The 21730-nt window shown below is 41.5% G+C and overlaps 1 protein-coding gene across 1 annotated transcript in view; it reads left to right on the top strand.

Moving 5' to 3' along the window:
* Positions 1-1469: 1469 nt before the first annotated feature.
* DENND3 (DENN domain containing 3) overlaps positions 1470-21730 on the top strand; it is a 38703-nt gene continuing 18442 nt past the window's right edge. Inside the window, exons 1-7 of the mRNA XM_075211659.1 lie at positions 1470-2018; positions 2223-2369; positions 11844-12123; positions 13059-13174; positions 13400-13542; positions 18419-18530; positions 21325-21444. Coding sequence (XP_075067760.1) covers positions 2283-2369; positions 11844-12123; positions 13059-13174; positions 13400-13542; positions 18419-18530; positions 21325-21444 — 858 coding nt within the window. The 5' untranslated portion in view covers positions 1470-2018; positions 2223-2282. The remainder of the gene's footprint in view (positions 2019-2222; positions 2370-11843; positions 12124-13058; positions 13175-13399; positions 13543-18418; positions 18531-21324; positions 21445-21730) is intronic.

The following is a 21730-nucleotide window of genomic DNA, read 5'->3' as shown; positions in this document are numbered from 1 at the left end:
ATTATGAGGTGGGTGATACACTGATCTGCAAATCGCTTTGTGGACGGCACTCTCGGATCCAGAACTTTTTTTATCCTTATTTTTTTACAGCACATAACAGCTCCTGCTCTCTAACCCCACAATAAAAATAACAAGAAGTTGTAAAATAGCAAAGCAATATCAATCAGTCTGTCATTTTCACATTATAAAATTTCTATTTATGGGTCAGGTGAGTCAGGGAAGGGAGGTAAATGAAGAGTGAAGGAGGTAAGAGGGGATGGACCACAGAGCCGTAACTTAGAATTCTAGCGCCCTGGGCGAGAAAGACAAATGCCGCCCCCCTAGCCCTCAATTTTAACAAAATTAACCTAAAATATTCCTAAATTGCACCCCCCTTCAGCGTTGCGCCCTGGGCGGTCGCCCCCGTCGCACAGCCTAGTTACGGCCCTGATGGACCACTCAGTACAGTAAGATCACCAGGAATGGTTATTTAAGCATCACCCGAATGTCCCTAATGTTGCGCTGGAGAGGATTGCAATGGTGCAGGCGCAGAGTTAGGGGCACATATGTGCAATGAGCATAGCCGTGGATAAAACCAGAAATTGGTCTTATTATTATAAACTCTTCGAAGATAATTCTATATTTCTCCAAAACACCATCTATTATGGCTGACAAATGTGGCGATAAGAGATGCTACTTAACGGACTAAAATCACAAATATGAATAAATAGGGGCCCAAATGTGAATATCCCCCCCCCCCCCCCAAGTTTGGATGAGTTGTTAGGGTTCAACCAACCCCAGATCCTGATTTCTTGAGATGTTAATGTGCAGGACGACCATTATCACACGAGCTACAGATAAGGACACGGTTTTATCATTTATGCTGCTTTATTTAAATGTAACGTGCAAATTTCGGTTTGGATTTTGCACAAAGCATCCCTGACAACTCCGGGGTAACTTGTATATAGTATAGGGTTGTAATTTAAGCATTGACCCTTCGTAGTCCTTTTCTTTTACTTTAGAGGTTGAATTTTGAAAATAGACCCTAAGAGGGATATTTACTAAACTGCGGGTTTGAAAAAGTGGGGATGTTGCTATCGACCAATCAGATTCTAGGTAGCATTTATTTAGTACATGCTACAAAATGACAGCTGGAATCTAATTGGTTGCTATAGGCAACATCCCCACTTTTTCAAACCCGCAGTTTAGTAAATATGCCCCTTAGTGTATATAATGACCCTGAGCCTATGTTTAATATAACAGAGTGTATCTAACACCATCCACTGTCTGTGCTGATGGTCTGCAGCCCCTGCACACATCGTCCCCTCATAACATTACCCCCCCTCATTATCCTCCTCCGGACAGTACAGGCTCCGGCTCCGGCTCCAGCTCCGGGGTTTCCGCAGAAGTCACCGTTGTAGGGAAGGAGGGGGCGGGGATCAGTGGGCGGAGAAAGAGAGACGGGGGAGGGGCCAGGCACTAGGAAGAGACGCCCGGCCCGGCTAGCCACGCCCCTGGCTAGGTGAGGGAACAACCGGTCGGAGCAGCGGAGACTCCGGACAGCCAGCAGCTCCCGTGTCCTCCCCTGTGCCGCAGTGACCAGCACCACTGCCGGGGCTACATGTGTGCTGTGTTACCTGTCAGCTCTGTGCCCCCTCAGCCCTGTAATCTGGCACCCCCTGTACCCCCCTCACCCCTGTAGCCTGGCACCCCATGTGCCTCCCTCATCCCTGTACTCTGGCACCCCCTGTACCTCCCTCACCCCTGTAGCCTGGCACCCACTGTACCCCCCTCACCCCTGTAGCCTGGCACCCCCTGTACCTCCCTCACCCCTGTAGCCTGGCACCCCATGTGCCCCCCTCATCCCTGTACTCTGGCACCCTCTGTACCTCCCTCACCCCTGTAGCCTGGCACCCCATGTGCCCCCCTCATCCTGGTACTCTGGCACCCCCTGTACCTCCCTCACTCCTTTAGCCTGGCACCCCCTGTACCCCCCTCACCCCTGTAGCCTGTCAGCTCTGTGCCCCCTCAGCCCTGTAATCTGGCACCCCCTGTACCCCCCTCACCCTTGTAGCCTGGCACCCCATGTACCCCCCTCACCCCTGTACTCTGGCACCCACTGTACCCCCCTCACCCCTGTAGCCTGGCACCCCATGTGCCCCCCTCACCCCTGTACTCTGGCACCCACTGTACCTCCCTCACCCCTGTAGCCTGGCACCCCCTGTACCCCCCTCACCCCTGTAGCCTGGCACCCCCTGTACCCCCCTCACCCCTCTGCTGATCCTGCAGATCAGGCTGTGGTGATGGAGGACACTGCGTTGCCCTCCGGGTTACTGGAGATCTGTGTCCAGGTGGGAGCCCCTGTGGAGAAGATCCGGGAGATTGACAAGGTGAGTGCTGGGGGTGATAATGTGAATATCCCGATTTCTATCCTCCCCTGGGGTATTTATCACAACCAATAATGCAACTACTGCTGGTGCCAATAATTTACCTTTATTTAGCTTCTTCACCCCATGTCCCCACTGCCTGCATTTCAGGGAACACTGCAAAATGTTCAGCCTACCACCTGTTTTAGCTCTCCTCATAGTGCCTCACATGTGACAGAGTGTGAGCAGCACTTTGTCTGGGTCAGTTAGATATGTTTTTTTTTTTAAATTATTTTGGGTACTCAAGTTTCTCCCCCTCTCATATGATTGAAACATGCCATGCATAGAGACAGCTAGTGGCAGCAGAAGCACAGATAGTGATGATGTTCAAGCACCCACAAATATGAACCTCCTGGTGCAATCACTGTGAGGAGCTCTGCCAAACAGTTTGATGAGAAGAACAACATCTTGGGCATAGTAGAATAATTAATTCCATACCTGTATAATATGTTTTCTCACCATGTCTTACAGTAAATATTTGTAATGAATTTACCTGCAACTGAATATGAATTGAAAATAATTTTGTAGCTGGACATAATTTACATGATAATTCCATTAATGTCTGATGGATAATGCACCAACGTGGATATTGTATTACCAACAGCTTACTAACATTACCTGGATTTATCCAAACCACTGTCCAGACGTGAGCGCGGGAGGCGCTGGCACTAATACTTGTGCACGTCTACTCGTTATACTAAGAAAAGATATTACAAGTTACTCAGATACATAGGGCCTGATTTATTAAGGAACGTAAGTCCAGTTGTGTGCAGTATCTTGCATGAAATTGCTCTGCGCATGCTCTGAAACGAACTTCACGCCAGTGACCGCAGTGCATGCAATTAATCTGTGAACGAAAATGACACTTCTGACTGCCTACGATTTAAAGGGCAGAATGGGGGGGGAGGGAAGAGGCGTATGCACGTAGGTGATTTACAGTAAGGGCCTAACAGGGACGAGCGCACTCACATCCATCCGATTTAAGCTCTGAGCATCTCTGGGGTACGTGATTTTTAGCCGTATCACTTGCACCAACTATACCATACATATTATTATCATCATCATCATTTATTTATATAGAGCTAACATATTCCATAGCGCTTTACAATATAAGGAATATAAAGTATCATCAGAATGTACAGATGGAAATAATAAATAAATAGAATAACACCTGTTTAAAAATATAATCATTAATAAAAATACCTCCTACGATCCGCCCTTAAAATCGTAGGCTGTCGGAAGTGTCCTTTGCGTTCGAAGATGAATTGCATGCACTTGGGTTCACTGACATATTGTCTGAGCATGCGTGGAGTAATTTCATGCAAAGTGCGACACATATCAGGACATTGCCTTCCTTAATGAATCGGGCACTAAATGTTAATTTGTTTAGTTTTTTTCATTCAAAATAGATCAGGTCTAAAAGAGAAACCGTAGGGCTGGAAACATAGACTGTGAACTTGTGGGATTTTTGAGGTGGGGGGAATCGTTGTGTAATCTATAGGGAAGAGTATGTTCTTTGTGCGGTGGTCTTCTGACACTGGTGGTTGGATCTCTTACCGTTACAATTGATTTATATGGAGAAGTCGCGGTTTTGCTCTCATGCAGGGCTGGATTTAATTAAAAATGAATTTCTTTTTCATCGCCGGCATCGTTGAGGCACACTTAAGGCATGCAGACCTCACATCTACCACCCAACTCATTGTATCTGGGATAATGCCCTCCCTGCTGTACATGGCATGGATATTAGGAATCGGAGAACTTTCCTTGAGTTCAGATATCCATAATAATTGTCAGTAGCGTGTGCATTAGTTCACAATGGACTGTGAAGTGATGACATCAGAACCGTCTGATTATACAGATATTATTTACAGTTATCTATATAAACAGCACTTGTCTATTATGTATAATATAACACACACAAGACCAAGGGCTACAAGTCACATATTATGTCAGTAAGAGTGGAGGGAATTATCCATTAAATTTCTATACATCAGACCTAAAAGAGGAACAATAGGGGACAATGAACTTGAGAGATTTTTGGAAGATAGGGGCTTAGTGGGGAAGCTGTGGTGATGACCACGTCTGTTATAGAAGTTGTGACTAGTATACAGGATACAGTGAGAAGAAGACAATGGCATTAGTTATCACATGGACTTCTTCACACTTTCAAGAACTGACGCTGAGATCTGTGCGGAGATCCCCTTCTCTTCCTTGTTGCTGATATATCTCAAGTTTGACCGCAACTCACAGCTGCTGTAAGATGCTGTGTTTTATTATACAAATAGAACAGATGTAAGCCTATATCTGCAAGAGCGTGTTCTTGTATGGTGGCCTTCTGATGGTTGGAGCTGTTCTTGTTGTATTCTACTGGGTGGGTTTATATCCTCTGCCCCCCTCCGTCACCCCTCTCACTATTGCTGTGCCCTCTCATGCCAACGTGGACCCAAGTTCTCCACGTCCCATGTGTATAAAGCAGAATGATTGGATGTGGTGCATTATCAAAGTCTGCTCTAGACACTGGTTCTTTGCTTTAGAAAATCTCTGGGAGTTTGTAAACATTGTAATTTTCTTCAAAATTCACCATTCCTCTTATTTCCTTCATGTGGTGCTCTATAAATGCATTTGTTTCTGCTTATGCTGAGAAGACGAGGGAAACACTATTAGAGATTTATAGTTTACAGCATCTTGGCTGAATAAGCGAATCCTATTTAAGGTTCCTTATTGCAGAAAGACCTTTTGAGTCTGTGTTTATACAGATTTTAGTCACAGCCTGCATGTGTCCTAATGCTTCACTGAACACACCTAAGACAGCAATGTCTTCTATTACAAAAACTTCTGTGTCTTCTCTGCAGCCGCTGTCTTTGTGTCCCCCTGACAGCTGCCGGGCTTCCATCTTTGATCTCCTGTCACACGGCTTGGCTACTAAATAAACACAGGCAATTATATATAAGGCTTCAATAAACTCTCATCCACCTTGGAGATTACTCACCGGTCACATGACCGTGCGTAAAGAGGATAGAAGACGTGGAATGATTGGTTCCAGATCTACAGACTGGCATCTGAGTCATTAGGAGTCACCTATTAATCATTACAACTACCATGTGTTTCTGCAGCGTAATAGTTTCACAGTGCTGTACAGAGAACTCACTCACATCAGTCCCTGCCTCATTGGAGCTTACGGTCTAAATTCCCTAATATACATACAAAGGCAGAGAGAGGGAGAGACTAGGGTCAATTTGATAGCAGCCAATTAACCTACCAGTATGTTTTTGGAATGTGGGAGGAAACCGGAGCACCCAGAGGAAACCAACGCAAACACGGGGAGAACATCCAAACTCCACATAGATAATGCCATGGTCGGGAATTGAACTCGTGACCCCAGTGCTGTGAGGCAGAAGTGCTAACCACTGAGCCACCATGCTGCCCACATCTTTTAGTTTAATTATGACACCCTAGATATATATATTAATATATCTGGATGATGTTATCGCACCTAATTGCATTTTTGCAATGGTCATTGTGGACTTCTATAGAGATTCCCGAGAATGTTTCCATGTCATGAGTCTTTCCACCTCTGTTATTCAGAACCTGACCTGGGATAGTTTCAGTAACCATAATTCCGTCACTCAGTACTTGTGACTAAGCTGTCATACACAGGTATTTTGTGCAACGAGGAAATTAATCATGTCTTGCAAACTTACGTCAAAAAGAGTCATTATATTTACACGATGGCAGGTTCTGGTTATGTGCTGAAGGTACGTACAGTACTCATAGCTCTAATACTAGCAGGGATTGTGCAATATAAACAGAGCTGTCACTGCAGACTTGTAATACTACATGCATTCAGATCTTTAAACAAAATCTATTGTTAGGCAAAAAACATGATTGAACAAATCAAAAAAATAAATTAATTTTTTTTTTTTTTAAATTTATTTAATGAGCAGAGTTATCTAATGCAATGACTGCAATCAAGTGGTTCCTATAATTCATTATCCGTCTTTCACATTGGTGTGGAGGAATTTTAGCCCACTCTTCTTTGTAGAACGGCTTTCATTCAGAAACATTGGTAGGTTTTCTTGTCCTTCCGCAGGGTTTAGGTCTAGAATTTAACTAGGCTCCTCCAACACTTTAATGTTACTTCTTTTCAGATTTGTTTGTGGATTTGTGGATCATTGTCTTGTGCATGACCTAACAAAACTTCATTTACAAGCTAACAGACGGATGACAAGACTTTCTCCTTAGCAATTTTCTGATACAGGGAATAATTCATGGTTCATCCAGTTATGGGGAGCCTTCCAGGCAAAGCATCCCCACACAATCCCACTACCAACACCATCTTTGATGTTCTTACTGTGGATTGCTGTGTTCGCTTTCCGCCAGAAATAATGGGACCCGTGTTGTCCAAAGAATATCCTTGATCATGACGTGGTTGTCTAATTCTTACGATGGCATCATGACTTTGATGGTAAGGGTCAAACTAGGCGAGGTTTATATTGAGGAGATCTGGCTGTGTTTAGTCCACTCACTAATCATCTAAATTACCATCTACTAAGTATATTTTAGTAAACTTCTCCCTCCCCTATCTGGAGCCCTTGGGGGCGTCATAGCCAGGGTTCCTCCAGTTCTTTGCTCAGCCCCAGCTCAAAAACGGGTGGACCAATCATGAGTTACAACCAAGGAATTGTGTTTAGTGATTGGCCCTCCAGCGCACACCCTCTGGTCTCCGTTTTAAAGTAGTGAATAGAATTTGCAGGTCTCCTATCAGGGCAGGGAGAAGCTTAGTACGGCTGATGGCATATGGGGTGCTGCAGCTTTAATTGGGGTTGTTTATCTAGAGGGCAATCACTTTTTCACACAAGCGTTGGAGAACTTTGTTCATTAAATACTTAAAAATAAGTAAAAAGAAAAAAGTGTTATTCGTTTGCTCAGATTGATCTGATATTAAATTGCGTCAGCTCTGAAAACATTCAGTATAACAATGACAGGAATCAGGAAGGGACAGATCTGTCGGCCTACATTGGGCTGTGCAGTGGAAACTATTGTCCATTGCACGTCGAACATCCCATTCTGTACAAATACCCGTTCTGTGTTATTTTTCATGGTACATTATCCTAAGACTGAGGACTAGGCTACTTATTGAATGCATGAAACTCACTGTGCAAATCTAATGGTACACACTCATCCTCCAATCTTAAAAAAAGTTATATTAAAGTTTGAATTCACTGACACCTATCTAGACTATATATATATATATATATATATATATATATATATATATATATATATATATATTGCTATATGCTGAACAGAAAATAATTTTAGTTGATGGCATTTAATAGATCTCTTTCCTAAGTAAATAGTCTTTAAACATTGATCTAGGCGTTAGTTCACACCTATATGTTCTTAATGCACTTTTCCAGCTACAGACAGCTGAAAAATGCATTGATAAATGGTTTCTGATGGACTGGTCTCCTCCTTTGCATCCTAAATTTATAACTCCACGTTTAAAGTTTTAGTACACAGCAATGCCTGTTTTCTATGCAATCATGCACATTTCCAGTTCAGTAGATTGTATAGGAGAAAGTAAGACAACGAGTACAATGGTGATGCTTCAGATGGGCTGTTCACCTTCTGGTTGTAGCAGACGCTGTTACAGAATGTACTGAAACTCTTCCTCCACCACGTTTTATAAATATATTTATAATATATTAGTTACATTATGTGTGTAAGCATTAGAAGACGCAGAGATGTAGTTGGTAATTTCGGTGATTAGGAATGGCGGTGGCCGGCGGAGGGCGTTTGAACCTGTTACGTCCCATGTTGGTAGTGACCGTGGTTGTGACAATTGATCACGTGAGACATTAGCAGAAGAACTGGTGTTGCTGCCGTTCCCTCGTCTGAGATGTGAGTGAGATTATTCCGCTCAGATTAACACTTACAGAAACCTTGATTTAAATAGTATTGTGCATTTTGTTATTCTTGTCTCCCTGGAGCTTCTGCTCTACGATTCACCCTCTCTATGGACTGCAATAAGTATATCTTCTGCTTTAGACCCTGATGGGTTACATTGTGCTGGTTGCATTGTAATGGATGAACAAACAGGGCAGCCTGACATGTACAATGTGCATGGAGCGAGCAAACCTGTGTCCTGATTCTTACTTCTGTTCTTGTACTGAGGGTTATTGCTGTAATAAGCTGCTAACCACTACCCCGGTACAGTGCAATACTTATCTTGTGCTGGCAGATACCAGCTAATGAACTCAACTTTTTGCCTTTCAAAGTTTCATATACATCAGTAAGGAACTATCGTATCTGTCTTGGTGTGAAATGTTTATTTTTCATGGTAATAAGCTGCCAGCTTTTAACATTCGTAAGCTTGTATTCTCCAAAGTTAGAGGAAATTTAAAGTTGTCGATCACCCACACAGAGGTAGAAGCCCCTGCCCCCAAAAACCACTTTGTGCCTCATGCTTCCCTGTGTTTCCTTACTGAAAACTGACATTTTTAATACAATCTTTACTAGGCAGAGCCTCTTTTTCCTGCATGGAAACTGCTATTGATTCAACGAACACTTATACAGAAGCCTTCTATATTGCAGACTCTTAGGTGTTAGACTGGTGGACAGTATGGAGACAGGAAGTTGTAAGGGACTTGCTAAGCTTGACTATTTTAGCTTTTTGACCCATTTCTGCACTGTTTTATTTGCTCACTTCAGTTTGTGAGTCTATCTTACTCAATCACTTTTTCGCTTTTAAAAAAAAACCAAAACTTTAGTAGGAATTCAGAGTAAGCTCTTGTTTTGTGTTTTAGCTGCATGTTTCATAGATATAAATTTCAGAGGTTTTTTCTTTTTTAATTTTTTTACATGTGCTATAGCCGGTTTGTATGATGTATGTGTATAGTTCACCGCTGTACAGCCCCACTCGGCCAGCCGCAGATGTAACAGTTATTTCAGGACACAGATGTAACATTCAAGTTTTTATTTATGTGACTAAATCAGTTGGGAGATATAAATAAACTTGTGGGTGGAAGTTTTAAAGCTTTTTTTTTTTTTTCTTCATTTAATTTCCAGTTAATTTAATCTTTGTAAATAGCTACACACGTGTCACATAGCTATTTAGGGCACAGGACTGCTGCAAACATCATTGTATTTGCAATTTTTTTTCCAGATGACAGTCTGTTGAGTGATTTGAACAATGTTACATGTGACCTGACAAAAGGGGAAGATATATTTGCTCAAGATTGTTGTGGGGTTTTTTGGTATGGATCTTACTTCCTCTTAACCCTGATTTCCAATGTCTGTATCTGCAAAATGCTGCATTGCAATTTCTTAGAATCGAAAAATTTACTTTCCAAACATTGCAAAACATGTTTCTAGCTAATTGTGACCTGTCCTAACTTGCTGCCCAGTTTCCTCTTCCAGGTAACGCAGTAATTTATGCAGGATGCTAAGAGATGGGTGTTTCTAAAGATCCTGTCATTGAAATTCCATGATTTATTTTTCCACAGATTGATTTATTTAAACTTGCAGTTTGTGTAAGGTGTAATTGAAATACATCCTGTAAATACAATCACAGGACTCCACAGTTGCAAACAAGACTCCTGACACACATTCTGTAGAACCTCTGTGACCATAGCAATTCTACTAAAGGAGAGCGTAAGGAAGATTACTCATTAGCTTATGTTAATAAATTAATAAATGCAGTATATTTCCTATGGAGAACAGATATCAGAGAATATGTTTGACCTGATTCAATTACTGCAGGAAGAGAGAAATCTTAGTTTGGTTTGAATCAGAAACGTTACAACAATCCCATAGAGCAGAGTAAGATTTGGCAAACTCTGGATATAATTACGGGTGTATATGAAGGACCAATCGGGACAACCACTCGAGACCATAGTAATTATAATCTGTTTTTCTAGGATGTTCTCCTATAACTCAATCCTCTGTTTGCACAACCTCTCTGGAGACTTATATGACCATAGAGTCTCTGAGCTGGAATTCATTTGAACTTCAGCACTCAAGCTTGTTACTGTTGAGAGGGTCATCTAATTCTCCAGTCAGAGCCCTACCTCCATGGACATAGGAAGGTGTTGGGGGATTGTGCTGTCAACGAGCAGGCTAAGAGAGGCTTTCCATAGCGTCTCTACTCACTACACAATATGTCATGCGACTGTGGTTGCCATGGTAGTCCCATAACACTTCATTGTAAATTTACCTTCTGGGTCACAAACCTTATATAGTCAATAGAATCAGGGATGTATCAGATTCCGAATGACCACACGTCATTCGTGGGAAGAAACAGTATGGATCCTACTAATGTGTTTTATCTAAATATTTAGAGAAAGATGACTAAACAGAGTTTCGTCAAGGAAGAGAAATTGGTCTTTATAGGTATGGTAATAAGATATAGCTAAGGCCCTTTTCTTCAGATAGTTAACTGGCATTACGTGATAGAAAAATATTTTGTCAGAAAACATTATTAATCCTTTGTAAATAACAGCATATTGTTTGATTCTGAGTAAGAAAGCTAACAATCTGTTTGCTATGAGGGAAAGGATGATTACAGAGGTAGTATAATAACATAGCTAAACTTAAAAAAAAAAAAGCAAAAGCTCTAAACCATTTTAACTAAATTTTAAAGGCATCGTGCCACCTGGAATTCCCACACCCGGAGCCTGGAAAGCAATGGGGATCGTTAGGACACTTTTTGCGGCCCGCGGGAAGCAGAGCAGATACTGGGAGACCCAGGACAGAAATACTATGCAGCATTTTTGTCACACGTCAGGATGTATTTGTCCCACATTGTACAAAGTCTCTCACTGTGGCTGTAGCAGACCACCCCCAACATCCGTCAGTGAGGTCAGCCCATGGGTATCTCTGGACTTTCTGATCAGAATTGAGGTAAACGTATGTCTAAAAAGCTTACTGAGCCTGGAATTATGGACGTAGCTCATGGGTTAATTGTACATCTGACCTTGTACCATCTTTCCATAGAATTTTTAAAATGTGCAACATGTGGTATTATATTATCTATTCTACACTTTTTCGTAATACCAGGTCAATCTTCTTAAACAGGTTGGTTCACTATAAAAATACACTTTGAAACATTCATAAATCTATACTTTAGACACCTATCTCTCAGCTTTTTCAGTTAGGGAATCGGGACAACGAATCCACCACCTCACTCTGGGTAATTCTGCACAGCAAGTTAGGCAAACTGTCATTCACTCTGTGTCTGTTCTGTTAGAGAAGCATCTCTCTCTCTCCTGATATGTCAGCCTTCTGTTGTGAAGATATATATGACATATTAAGTCTAAACACTCCAGTTATTTCATATATAGAGTTCAGATCGTTATATATATATATATACACATATACAGTATGTTGGTCAGGCTCCTCACAATGTGCTTCTGTTTCCGCTTTTCTTGCTGCCAGGTTGCTCAGAAAGGCATAAGAAGTTTACAAACAATCGAACCAGAGATCACATCTGTGTTCGTCCCTCCGTTCGTTTCAAAAGAGGAAACGCAAAGTACGTCGGCTGCTCCGAACAATTTCCAGAGATTGGCAAAGAGGCGCTCGTTCCGGAAGAAGAAGGAGAGGCCCAAGGTCGAGACTGAGTCTGGTGACAACACGAACCATAGAGAGACAACTACAGAGGAAATTAGCGTTCCCCAAGACATCGATCTCATCGGTTTACCCCAGCTCTGCTTTCCAGGTATTTTCTCCGGAACAATAGAGAAATAGACGGATTTGCTCTTTAACGGGTCCTCATGACTCGGTTCTTACCACCACCTGGTTTTTGTTTTTGTTTTTAATTCAGAAGTTTTGTTTTTTTCTTGGGATGAGTTGATTTGCTCTGGTTCCAAATCCTGATATGTTTAGATCAATATTTTACTGTGTTTCAGACCAGAAAGGCTTTTTTGGAGTGGAAAAATGTAATTACCGGTATGTTTTAGAAGACCTATTCATGTAGGAGGTTCATCCTGGACTCGACTGACCAGAAGCAGAGTGTCACTGAAGGCAGTAGAGTGTGGGGGGCATTCAGTGCAGCAGAGGCAATTTAATGGTTTGATTGTTTGGGTTCTGCCGAGGATCCTTGTGTGAAGCCGGGATTGGCATTTACCGATATTGGTTGATAAATCGCTTAGGAATATTTGTTTATTGATTTTGCTTTTAGAGTGTCTTAGACCACTGAGCAGTCTGACCAGTCCTGGCAGGAATGGGTAATAACCTCCAACATTTTTCAATATTATTGCAAAGTATTATAACTTCCTCCACCCGTCTGGCAACATGTCCTGTGGAGAACGCTGATGATTACATGCAAGTTTCTTGTTAAACTGTTCTAGTCCTGTCTGGCTGGATTAGAATCCTATACCGGATACCTGTTGGACAAGTGTTGCCCCTTGTTGTTTTGTATAAACAAACATTTCACATCTAACCTTTTCCCTGGTGTAATATGTTCCTCTAACTTTTTGCAACAGAAAATATCTGCTTTTGGAAGGGAAAAAGGAGTTTCCGACACATGACATATCTGTAAATGATCAGATTTCGGCCTCCCATATACAGTAAAAAAAATAATAATATATATATATATATATATATATATATATATATATATTACTTGTTAATTGATTAATTTTTCCCTAACAGGGGGTCTGCAAGTAACCTTAAAACCAAAGGAGCAGCATTTTCATTTCCTGGTTTTCACGGATGTTTTGGGGAACAGAACGTACGGGGTTGTTGCTCAGGATTCCAGGTCTATTCAGGTATCTTATTACTTGTAGAGAATCAGATGCTTTTCTAACGTGTAACCTGTAATCACCCCGACCTGTCATTACATGAGATAATTAAGGCTTGTATTGTTGTCAGTCTGCCAGACCGTCTGTCTATGTGAAAACATGAAATATATTTTTGTAGGTAACATTGTTTGTGGACAGGATGGAAGGAACTGACCGGTCCTTGTATAAATAGATCTCTCTTTATTCCTCCAGGACACGTTGCGGTTGTCCGATGGCCACGCCTACTGGGACTCCTCTACTAGGGACAAAAAGACCTATGAAGCGTATATACCCTTTGCCCTTTGCGTCATATCCCGATATCCTTACTACAATGCCCTGAAGGACTGTCTGTCTTGGTAAGAAATCCTTTGCATAAGATCGTACAAAGATCAGCTGTTGTAATGTCTGAGCGAGAGAGATGTCTCGGGTCAAATTGTCTTTTAGCGTTGGGTGATTCTGCTGCCATTGCTTAGCCCGTGTGGTGCGACTTCTCTGTTCGTCATGTTAAGTCTAACACCAAATCAGTCACAACCTCTACTTCCAAAATCCACCCATGTGGTCCCAATATAAAGGACAGGACAATATCCTATCCCTATCTAATAGACTCCTGCCCAATGTACCACAATAATACAAATATAAGTAAATCATTACACAATAAACTTTTATAAGATAAAAGAATCCCCCAAACTTTCACTCACCGCTTTATTATATATAAAATAAAATCTTAATTTCTTCTTTCTTAACATGCTGTATCAAGGGGGGGGGGAGAACAAACAAAAACAAACCCTGGAAAATTACACCTCCTAACCCCCCCTCTCCCCTGAAAAATAAGTCACCGGCCCCATCATCATCATCCCCATTTATTTATATAGTGCCACTAATACCGCAGCGCTGTACAGAGAATTCATTCACATCAGTCCCTGCCCCATTGAGGCTTACAGTCTAAATTCCCTAACACACACACACAGACAGAGACTAGGGTCAATATGTTAGCAGCCAATTAACCTACCAGTATGTTTTTGGAGTGTGGGAGGAAACCGGAGCACCCGGAGGAAACCCACGCAAACACAAGGAGAACATACAAACTCCTCACAGATAAGGCCATGATCGGGAATTGAACTCATGACCCCAGCGCTGTGAGGCGGAAGTGCTAACCACTGAGCCACCGTGCAGCCCACCATATGAATGACTGGTACGAAGCAATGATATTTAAGTAATTGAGTTCTTAATATCTGGTCCTTCTGGGCAGTGTCCTTTGTCCAGTTTTGGTGATGTATAACTGATCATCCCATAGATATAACGTGTCTGGTACCTGCTTTTTATGATCGGTGTGATTGGCCATCTCTGTTTGGTTAACGTGTTAATGTATTCTTTCCAAAATAAAACATTATTTAAAACAAAAACAACAGATCAATACATGGCTGCTCTTAAGCTATTTGAAATTGACCATATTCCTATTAACCGGCTGAGTAGAAGCTGTTGTCCTCTTTAATCCGCTTTAGCAGACTTTTAATTTGCTCTCGGCAACGTTATAAAGCCGATTACTGACCATGATGTCAATATTTAAACAATATTTTATTCTACTCTAATCACATGATTGATTCAGTTCCTGCACTTTTTATATATGTTTGTAAATATCATTTAACGTAGATTGTGATAAGTTCACCAAGAAATGTAACTAGAAGGAGGAGCTGCAGCGCAGACATGGCGTACTCTGGGTTTTGGCCACTTGGTGGGGGCCACGGTAACGCTTAATGGTGATTTCAGAGTCTCTTCATTGGTAACTTTTACGTTTTATGTAGTCCTGATAGACTTCTGTGCCGCTAAATTACTATCTATGTTCTTTTTGCATCCACAAGAGGCCGGCGGCGTAGCTCCCCTGAGCTTATGGCATTTCTGGAACTAGGACATTAATGATGGCATTTGGTTACATGAACAAAAACAGTTTTGTCACTAGTAAAGAATGCTTGTCCAATGTGTACGTCCGCTTTGAGGCTGCCAGGAATACCTTAGATGAGGATGGCGCCCCTCTTATGCCCCCTACAGTAGAAGGGCTGGCGCCCCTCTTTTATATATTCCCTGCAGTAGAAGGGCCGGTGCCCCTCTTATATATATCCCCTGCAGTAGAAGGGCCGGCGCCCCTCTTATATATCCCCTGCAGTAGAAGGGCCGGCGCCCCTCTTATATATCCCCTACAGTGTAAGGGCCCGGCGCCCCTTCCATGTACAGTACACCAGTCAAGGTCCTTAGCTACACTACTCACTACAAGTGGCTCTTTAATTTATAATATATTTTTTTAGTAGATTGTTTCGCTGCAGTTTCAGTATTGATGTTTGTGTAACGCCAGTGTTGGATCTACGGAATTTACCCAGGCTGCTATATTTAGCCTTGGAAGAGCATTGTGAAGTGTAGTCACACAGGGTCCCTGAAATTGTGAAAGTTTATATAATATATTCATTTAAAATTTTTTTTTTCTGAAAAGGGAAGTATCAGATCAGTGGTGAGAATCATTTGTTTTCCTGCCGTATACACACACGTTGTGGTGTGGTAATATCATTTCACATTTCTTATAGAACAAGGTGCCTTTTTAGAATTCGTAAAAGGAACAATTGTTAAAGAAGCGAAAGAAGTATAGTAAGATATGTTGTAGGAAGGCAGGAAGGTTACCAGTGATCCGTCTAATGTAATGGTAGAGAGAGCGTCATCATAAGCTTTGTTACATTGTTGCAATAGTCTCCCAATATTTTAGCTCTTGACTAAATTGAAAAATAAAAATCCACGGCTCGTCAGGAAGTCCATTTAATAAAGTCACTTTGAGTCGTGTCCACGGCAAGTAATGATCTATTCAGAAGTCACAAAATAATACAACCTGTGCAAATTTCAGTTGAATTTGACAAATTTCTTAGAACGTTGAGGAATTTGTGGTTGAGATGCTACATTGTTCCTTCACGTGACCATCGTGCTGGACTGGAAACAAGGAGAACTGGATGATTTGAGTTTTTTCCGCTCTGTTCCTTGAAGGTAGAATAAAAGCCCTTCCAGAGATGTTTTCTAGGCTGCAGCACTCGGTGATTAATGCAGATGACATTTCCTGTGAGTGCGGGAGAAGGTTCTGACCTTTTCTGGAACCTGAATAAAATGCATCTCTTCAACAGGCTCTAGGATTTGTGATTTGAAGGTAAACGTTCCCCCCCTCTGTAGACTGCTGTGAGAGCCGATATCACCACAACTGCTGGGGAGCGGACAAGTTCTTTATTCTCAGAGAGTCACAGAGCAGAAAACTAAAACCTCAGCGTAAAGCAAGCAGGTGTGAGACCTGGCTCTAAGCACAGACCTGTCTCTCGCTTGCTCTATATTCCTTGTGCAACTTAGTTACATATTTATCCTGGAATTAAAATACAATCAAACGGTCATTTTACATTTCCTGACTTTTTTTTTTATTCTGGTTTCCCTTGAGAAACCTAATAACTAGCGAAACGCGTGTCTGGGATTACCGGAGATTCACTTCAGCTCCCAGAATATAACGAACCTTATTTGTGCAATCCCAATCTAACTATATATGAATGATATTCTGTAGTATATGCTTTGGAATCTGCCCCCGTGTGTAGGAGGGAGAGATCAGATTACTATCGCATGTAAGTATGATCAGTGGGTGTATTCTAAAACCTACATGCTAATAAATTGTTCTGACATTTAAGGAGATAAATATACTGAAATGCCTGAATACAAAAGGTCTTCATTTAAAATCTTACAGATATTATATGTGCTGTATGGATTTGACATTGAAAACTACAATTCCATCATACCCAATTATACAGGGAGCATTAATTGTGAGAAATAATAAGATGCATAATATAGGAATTTCATATACTATAAATAAAGGAGACGCACAGCATTGCAGTTTATACTACACATTTTAATTCACAAGTAACACAATTTAATATGTTTTCACCCATTTTATTTTTTGAGATATAATGAATACGAATCCTGATATGTTAAAGACCATTTTAATTGCGTTTAGTATGAGTGTATAACTTATAACTTAAAAAAACAATTTGGGCTCTCAACAAAAATGTAAATCATTATATAAAAAAAGCTTCGTTTTCGAGCTGAAGTAGAATAAGAGAAATCTGTTGTAAAATCTCTGCTTCAGCAGTACTTGTATCTGCACTACAACAGCAAAGAGCCAGAGACCTGGGTACAGATGCCTGCCGTTGCATACACTGAAGCTGCTGCTAGGTAATACACTTTGCACATGTCAATGACTTCTTTCCTTAGACATCCTCAATAAACAGAGCTGCCATGGACAACTAGACTGTGCAGCTCACACAAGGGATGGTACCAAGCTCAGTTCTGCTTCGTCGGTGCTTGTACAGCTGCCTCCCAGCTAGTGCAGTGATCCCTTGCCCGCCCCTCTGCTCCCTGACATCGCCCGCGGCTGCTACCAATTCCCAATCTTGTCCATGCGGGGATAATACAACAGCTATATGGGTGTGACCAGGGGCTGTGACATTACTGTGCCGTGGCTTCAGTTATAGATTAAAGTCCAGTACAGTCGATCTCCATTCATTGATCTACCACCACCGTGGTCTAAAGACGGCACAGAAACGGCGTCTGAGCCCCAAGTTGGACAGATCGAGTTGTGTGCAGGATTGTACTTACTGCATCTTATACAAGTTATTGTAAAGGATATTCAGTACCTGGTGCGGTTGGAATAGTTTTTTTTCCCTCTTATCATAGTACCTGGAGGGCAAATTAATGCAGATTTCAGGATTTCTCCCCCTACAACACCCTTTATTGGCCCCTGGTCAGTCATCCCAACATTAAGCCGTCTTCCTTGTGCACCCCCACATAAATAACTAAATAGGAAGTCACCAGCTCCCCCCTGTGTTTGATCCTACAGCCGGTAACGTTATGTAATTCAGTCTCCTCGCCAGGATGGGAGACGCTGTTTAATGAAGGTGGCGTCTGTTTGAGTTGTAGAACATTAATTATGCAGCTCTGCATGTGCTGTAACGAATTGTTTATTGAGCTGTTGAGAACTTTGATCCTGCGGACACTCATTGTCCTGATTCAGCCGATGGTTCCAGTGGGAACAGAGAGCATTGGGGACAACGTGCTGATAGGAAGAGTTTAAAATGTCATTAAATCTGTAATTTGTGGAGAAATTGTCAATTGTTGTTTGTTTTTTTTATTGTGTGTGTTTTAATTCACATCTATCACAATTTCCAGCCTCCTGGTGCAGCTGAAATCCTGCAGATTTGCTGAACTTGATGAACGTATTAAAGAATTTGCGGCAAAATTATCCCTTATACCAAGTCCACCTCCAGGACCCCTCCATCTGGTAATGATTTTCACGGACCGCTAAACATATTTATAATAGAATTTATCTCTGGGGAAGATATTTCTTTCTCTCTCTGTAGATATCCTCTGGGACAGCGAACAGTCCAGGTTTTCAGGATATACCTGTTTTGGATAGATGCTGTAAGAGGGTCATTCAAACAAGCTCTCTTAGCAAATCATCTTAGCATTTGTTTGCACTGTCGGTTGCCTCTAGAAGAGGTTGTTTTTGTTTGTTTTTTTTTAACCAATACGGAGCTCATGCAGAAATATCCTGAAATCCTGTAACTCTGTGAATTACATGCCTGGTTGTTTTAAAAAAAATTTTTTTATGTGTTTTATGACAAATATTTCTGTTATGTGGTAGCAGAAGCCTTTAACATTTACTACAAGCTGATAAAGGTCGTGAGCTAATCTTAGACACTGCGGTTTGTTAATCGGTGAATGAGCAGATTCTGACTGCAGGGGATTGATTGCTGCTGTTCCTAGTTTAAGTATTTCATGTAAAAAGAAAAAAAAATGTTTGAACACATATTTCACAAACAAATTATATTATTAAGAGTTTTCAATTTCATATAAAAAATATATATATATTTTTTTCCCATTGGTTCCGATGGGAGTTTACATTGTACATATTCATGTGCGTATCCTACATTGTGTTCTGTCTGTATACTGCAAGTAGCGTATAACCAAATGGAAACGTTTCTTGAGGTCAGCTCGTAATTTAATACGGGCATACGTGTGTGTGCAAGTTACGTGCAGGTTTTCTAAAATGCTAGTTGCGTTCAAAGCTGAATCCGGCCTGTGGTGTGTTCTTAAATATACAAACATTTACTTATAAGTAAGATAATCCTTCAAATGTGATTTAACTCTGTATAATGAAACCGATCACATCATCAACATTTATATATCGCCAGCAAATTCCGTAGCGCTTTACAATTGGGAACAAGCATTAATAATACAATACTGAGTAATACATACAGACAGAGAGGTAAGAGAACCCTGCTCACAAGCTTACAATCTATGGGAGTTTGAGTTTGTAGCACAAGGGCATGTGCTACATCATATTGCACACTGGACCAGCTAGAATGCAAAGGTAAAAGTATTGAGTGGGCTGTGTGATCAGTCACACAACTATGTTGGTCAGAGGGTTGTTGTCTTGTGTTAGCTGTGTAGAGGGTGGTAATAGGGTAATCTAGGGAGAGTAAGAGGGTGGTTGAGGAATATCATAACCTTGTCTGAAGAGGTGGGTTTTCAGAGAATGCTTGAAGGTTTGAAGACTAGAGGAAAGTCTTACTGTGCGAGGGAGGGAATTCCACAAAGTGGGTGCAGCCCGAAAAAAGTCCTGTAACCGGGAATGGGAGGATGTGATGAGAGTGGAGGAGAGACGTAGATCTTGTGCAGAACGGAGGTGTAGAGTAGAGAGATATTTCGAGACAAGTAAGGAAATGTATGTCGGTGCAATTTTGTTGATGGCCTTGTATGTTAGTAGAAGAATTTTATATTGGATTCGTTGAAATACAGGCAACCAATGTAGAGACTGACAGAGTGGTTCAGCAGAGGAAGAACATGTAAAACTGAAACCTTTTTTTTTTGCTTAGCTCCAGTTTTATGAAATTGGAAAGATAAGTTACTGATGGGATTAGTCTGGACTGCCCATCTCTCCTAAGCGTTACTGGTTAAAGTATCTGCATTGCTTACAGCTCTATCATGCACCCGTCACATTCACCCAGTGGAAGCCGCCATTTTGTGGGCTGTACCACTAGTCCGGAGAATACAGCCAGTGACGTGACTAAGACATTGGTTCTGGCTCCCTGTGAGTTAGACAGCTGCATTCTTATCAGGATTGGTTCTGCCACAAGATGGCTGCCGCGCTGCCTCTACGACGCAGGTTCTCATGGTTTGGAGAAAACAGTGTCTTTTATCACAGGGACTAGATTTAATCGTCCGGTCTGGCGCAATGAGGTTTTATTTGTTTGAGTCTTGATATGTAATAAAGCCAATTTCTTGGATAATTATTTCAGATGTGTAATCATGACAACAGTGTGTTACACCTATAGTCACATACATCAGTATGAGTCAGAGGGGTAGATACAACTGGCTGCGAGGTGCTGCCGGATATCGCTTCAATGTCCGACTGGGCACCTTGGTGGCTAATACGGCACAGAAATCTTTGATCAGAGATTTTAGTAGAGACTCTGTGGACTCTTCCGGAAACTCATCGCGTCGCCTCGCGCCAAATTGCCAATCTAATTGTTTGTGCTTGTGACACACACAAAGCGACTTGTTATAGTCTGTATTTACCAATGCTGCTCAGAGGTACAAATACAGCGACCAATCAGAGATTTTCTTTCACTGTCTGTCACTTCTTGACGGAACCTGTTGTTAATAAATAACCTGAGAAATGTAACCATTGGGCAGACGTACATGTAATGTCGCTGACGTCCGTCTGTAACATTTGATGGATGATGTTTTACATTTCAAGGGTTACAGAATTCTGTTTCCATTCGCATGGGCGGCCTTGTTGGGTGTTTTCCCAGATTTTACTCAATTAAAATGAATTATTTATTTTGCTGAGAATATCTTATAATCGTTTTTATTTTAAATTCATCATTCCCGTTGCTTGAATTGAAAGTAGCTGTTCACACAACATGTAGTTCGCGTTTCTACTGTCTTGTGGTGGAAGAGCAACATTTAAACGAAGTGGCCTCTGAATTGTTAATGACCTAGTATTATTTTTTATAACTCTTTGTGAATTTCTAAATTAAAAGTCCTGACGCAGACTCTTTTCTTCCTAGGTGCTCAGCATGAAACCTCTTCAGATCGTTTTTCCATCACGGAAGGATCCCGATAGTCCAATAATCGACTTGGATCTTCATCTTCCGTTCCTCTGCTTCACTCCTAAGCAGGTGTTACAGGTAGGTGTCACCAAGTGTTGGCACTAAGGATAGTGACGTGTGGGCACGTTACCAGCTTAATCGGCGCTCATGGCTAAATTTGATAGCAATTTTATTGCAGTAAGTAAAGCGAAGTGCGACCACAGCTCGGTGCCTAGAATGAGCGCTTAGAACGCTCTGTGTCACACGGTCGGCTCACACAACCAATGGAAATCCGTTCTAACGTCTTCACTGAGTGCTTTGGACACTTGGCCAAACCGCTGTCTGCGTTTTAAAAACTCAGCGATTTATTATCTACTTCTAGTTA

This window comes from Mixophyes fleayi, chromosome 5 (assembly GCF_038048845.1).
Source record: "Mixophyes fleayi isolate aMixFle1 chromosome 5, aMixFle1.hap1, whole genome shotgun sequence".
NCBI classification, from domain to species: domain Eukaryota; kingdom Metazoa; phylum Chordata; class Amphibia; order Anura; family Limnodynastidae; genus Mixophyes; species Mixophyes fleayi.
This window is presented reverse-complemented; position numbering and strand designations above follow the sequence as displayed.